General features: G+C 31.5%; 1 protein-coding gene across 1 annotated transcript in view; it reads right to left on the reverse strand.

The window, feature by feature from the left end:
• Positions 1-4,034, reverse strand: part of LOC108746716 (sulfatase-modifying factor 1) — a 41,859-nt gene extending 37,825 nt beyond the window's left edge. Inside the window, exon 1 of the mRNA XM_018483649.1 lies at positions 3,414-4,034. Coding sequence (XP_018339151.1) covers positions 3,414-3,954 — 541 coding nt within the window. The 5' untranslated portion in view covers positions 3,955-4,034. The remainder of the gene's footprint in view (positions 1-3,413) is intronic.
• Between the last annotated feature and the right edge of the window lie 324 nt (positions 4,035-4,358).

A 4,358-nucleotide genomic window follows, 5' to 3' on the forward strand; every position in this document is an offset into this window, starting at 1 on the left:
GCCCCCTGTGACTTTTTCTTGTTCCCGAAACTGAAGAGGCCCATGAAAGGACGACGCTACGCTACGATTGAGGAGATAAAGACGGCATCGAAGGAGGAGCTGAACAAGATCACAAAAAATAATTTTTTGAAGTGCTTCGAGGATTGGAAAAAACGTTGGCACAAGTGTATAATATCTGATGGGGATTACTTTGAAGGGGACAAAATAGATATTCATGAATAAATAAATAATTTTTGAAAAAACACAAAATTCGGGATACTTTTTGAACAGACCTCGTACATACTGAAAGGGCCATACTGTATGTAACTAACGTAACAAAAGTGTCTCATCTATCCGTTCTTGTCTGAATGCTTGTTTGCTGTGCGCTTGCGCGTGATGATACCGCGTAATTCGAACTAGAAAAAATGTAGAATAGTTATCAAAATGTTATTTAAAATTTGAAAACGATGAAAATGAATGTTCCCAGCTATCAAATTGTCAATTGCTTTGCATATTGCTCTCTCTAGCTAGTCATATGCCTTAAAAGCAAAGAGACATTTTTAGCAATTCTCAATCTGACAATAGGGACATGATCATCTTTTGGTCTCACATAGAATATCTGTCTAATATTGCGGACTATTTGTCAAAACACCGACGAGAATTACTTAACCAACATTGTGAACTATGTTTATTATAAGACATCGACGAAATGGTTCACAACTTGCTGAAGATGGTTTGAAGCAAACCGAAACGTACAAAGAAAATTCTTTGTATCGATATGGTAGTACATTATATGTGAGTATAGTATATTATATGAATTAATTGAAATTTTTGTTATAATTGCGCACCAATTTCCGCGTTGTACATATTAACACGCTCATTGTCTTTATTTTCTTTCAGTTGTTGCATTTTTATTTTCGAAAATCCTATATATATTTTTTTTTAAGTTTGGTACATTGGTTTTTTTCCATGGACGTCGTACTGTAAACGCCGCATACTATCAACTTTGGAACGAAACAAAACTGACATATCATCGGAAAAGATGCGAATTTCCAATATGAAACATTATTCTGCTGCAAGACAATGCCCGGCCTTGTACTGCTGCTCCAATTTAACAAAAAATTGAGAATTTATTTTGGACTATACCCTTCTTATAATCCGGATTTATCGTCCTGCGATTATCATTTGTTTGGACTACTAAAGAAGCAGATCTGTTTGGAAGACAAAGATTTGAAGATAATATTGTTGTCAAACGTTCGTGCGCGATCGACTGGTGTCATAACCACCTTTATTTTACGATAGCGAAATAAAAAACCTGCCTATCCTTTGAGAAAAATGAGTTTCTAAGTCCGGAGATTATGTAGAGAAATAACTTTGTACGTTTGTATCTTTATAGTGCTTTAATAAATTTAAAAAATAATTCCGATTTATATTTGATTCATCCTTGTATATGTTAGCGCCGAGACACTACCGTTTCGTCTAAAAGTATACTACTAATGTCACTAATGCAATAAGTAAATTCGATAAGTAGTGTCTAGTAGTATAATAGTGGTGGAGAAAATTTCATTAAAATTTCACTGGAGTTTTATTCTGAAAATAAGTATCATTGATTATCATTATATTTCAGAGAATACACGACAAAATTATAATAAAAAACAAATTTCCTTTATAAATTCGAGAACTAATTTTATGATGCTCCTATGCAATCACCCACTCGAATCTGTACCTCCATTTAGCATGCTTCTGCAATTGTATGAGAACTGCTCCTTCGAAGAATTATGAACACCTATAATGCTAATGGACGTGTAGTTGTAACATATCTGGTCAAAGATGTTGTGAAAAAGATGGAACACGTATAAAAAAAATAATTAATATTAAATATAATTGTAATGTAGAAATGATGATAACTTGTATTTAATAATACTGTAAAATATTATTTCTACTACAAATAATACTAATTGTTCTAATGATACATATGATTTTTTACTCCAATAATACTGGATATAAGTCGCATATCACCCTTGTAAACTTCTTTTCAAAAATACAGTCGGTTGATATAACAAATTCAATATGAAATTAATGTACAAATGATTTATATTTCTTGTACAACTGCAGTTAAGTAATGTTTGATCATCCAAATGATTGTATTTTTGAGAAGAAGTTCACAAAGGTGACAAGACTGTATGCTACTATTATGCGACTTCTGTATGCGACTTATATCAAGTTTCTTACGTGAATGCTTCTTAGTATCAAGGCCTTTTCCTGACATAATTCCACAACATGCGATTATTACATGCGTTCATTAAATGTATAATCAATTTGCGAGCATCTTGCGCCGTTATGACGATAACAATTTAAAATTATAATTCAACATTGAGAATGATTCGACAGAGGTCGAAATATCTGTTATATAAATTTTGATTCTTTAGGAAAGTTTGACTCACATAACATTATGAGTGGTTTATAGCCCCTTTTTTCATATTAAAAAATATTTTTTTTTAATTATAGGATGAAAAATTTCAGAATATTTCAGAATTCACTTGTATGAAAAATTCTGAGAGATGTAAACTTTCCAAATATTTCTGAGTATTTCTGAAAAATGTTCCAATTCGTATAAAAATTACGAGAAAAATTTTCCTCAGGGTAGTGATACTATTGATGTCAGTTGTGACACTATTGAATATCAGTAGTAATACTATTGCAGTAGCAGTGACACTAGTACATATTTATAGTAGTATATTTTTATACGTGGTGTCTCAGATTGCATTATAGATAATATCTGGGTGCATCCGGACGACGATTCTGAACGCAGTCCTGCTATGTATACGTTCTACTTTAATTACACAAATTTTCCTTTACAAACACAAATTCACTGCTTTAAAAATAAAAATTTACTGCTAATTAGCAATAAATTTGTATTTTTAAAGCAGTGAATTTTTATTTTTAATTCAGTCAATATTTGTATTCTTAAAGCAATTTAAGAATACAAATATTGACTTTTCTTACATTGACTTTTCTTATATTGACTGATTCTTAAAGAATTTATATTTGTAAAGCAGAAAATTTGTGTAATTAAAGCAGAACACAACGCTGTATCAAATCGGGATGACAGATATCTTAACCTCTAAAATCTTAAACTTTAAATCCGGATCTATAATAGGTATTTTAAGCCTTAAGCCGTAAAAAATTGACCAATTACAATTGAATGCGAGGAGAATAATTGATTGATGATTCGTCCATTTCTTATAATTTAAGCTTAAAAACTAATTGTAGATCTGAGCTAACACTTAACTTGATTCACGAGGCAGACCGCCGCATTTTTTTGTCAGATTCTTTCGTTTTAAGTGAATATGCATCGAATGAATATTTTTATTAAGATTTTAGAGGGGAAGGGTATTCTAAATAATTGCTATCATTTTTATTTTTATACGTACAAGTAATATTCGAGTTGGGACCTTCTGGATGTTTCCACGAGGATTGCTTCACAAGTAACCACCAAGGAGCTTGAGAAACTACTTTATTGACTTCGCTTTTTGTAGTTTGTGTTAAGAGGCCCTCAAAGACAAAAGAATCCCCAAAGTTTTCTGCTTCAGTAATATAACCAGTAGCATTTACAAATGTCATAAATTCCTTATTACTCACTTCAAATTTGTCTATATAAAAATTATCTAATACTACTTCGCGTTTTGGTCCTTCTCCATCGGCTACAAAAACTGGATTGTCTGTTCCTATGAAATATGTACCGGCATTAATTTTAACCATTTTCTTTATTTTCTCCCCTATTACGCTATTTGCATTGAATTTAATATTATTCACAATGCAATATCTTTCTCGGGAACTAAAAAGTAATTGTCGATTTAATTTGTTGCACTGACAGTTATTATCCTTCACAGCGTTTACATACAAGTAAAAATATCCGATTAGCATTTGAACTTTATAGAAGTTTAAAACAGTCATTTTAGTATAACCAAACATGACTCTGTTTTAAATCATTTCAATCACGAGACTCACAAGTCACAAGTTTTGTAATAAACTCTTTACAGCTGTATCAGAGAGAAACTTGAGAGAGGACATGACAGTCTAACCTGTAATCGTAAAATGCTGCCGCGCACTACTGCTCTCTGAAAAAGTGGATGTAAACTACATAGCAAGATCCACTTTTCTGAGGGTACATACGTCCATTTTTCAAGGCTGAAGATAATAAATCGATATTTGATTCATAATTGTGCTACATTCACAAACTGTGTTCAGAAATATTCATCTCTGCAATCTTATATGCGCATGACGTTTATTTCGCTTAAAAGTATTAACATTAAAGATATACTACATTCTTTTTTTACAAATGTGTTAACGTTTCTATTACATAAACTATATGTAGT

This window comes from Trachymyrmex septentrionalis, unplaced genomic scaffold, assembly GCF_001594115.1.
Source record: "Trachymyrmex septentrionalis isolate Tsep2-gDNA-1 unplaced genomic scaffold, Tsep1.0 scaffold189, whole genome shotgun sequence".
Taxonomy (NCBI): Eukaryota; Metazoa; Arthropoda; class Insecta; order Hymenoptera; family Formicidae; genus Trachymyrmex; species Trachymyrmex septentrionalis.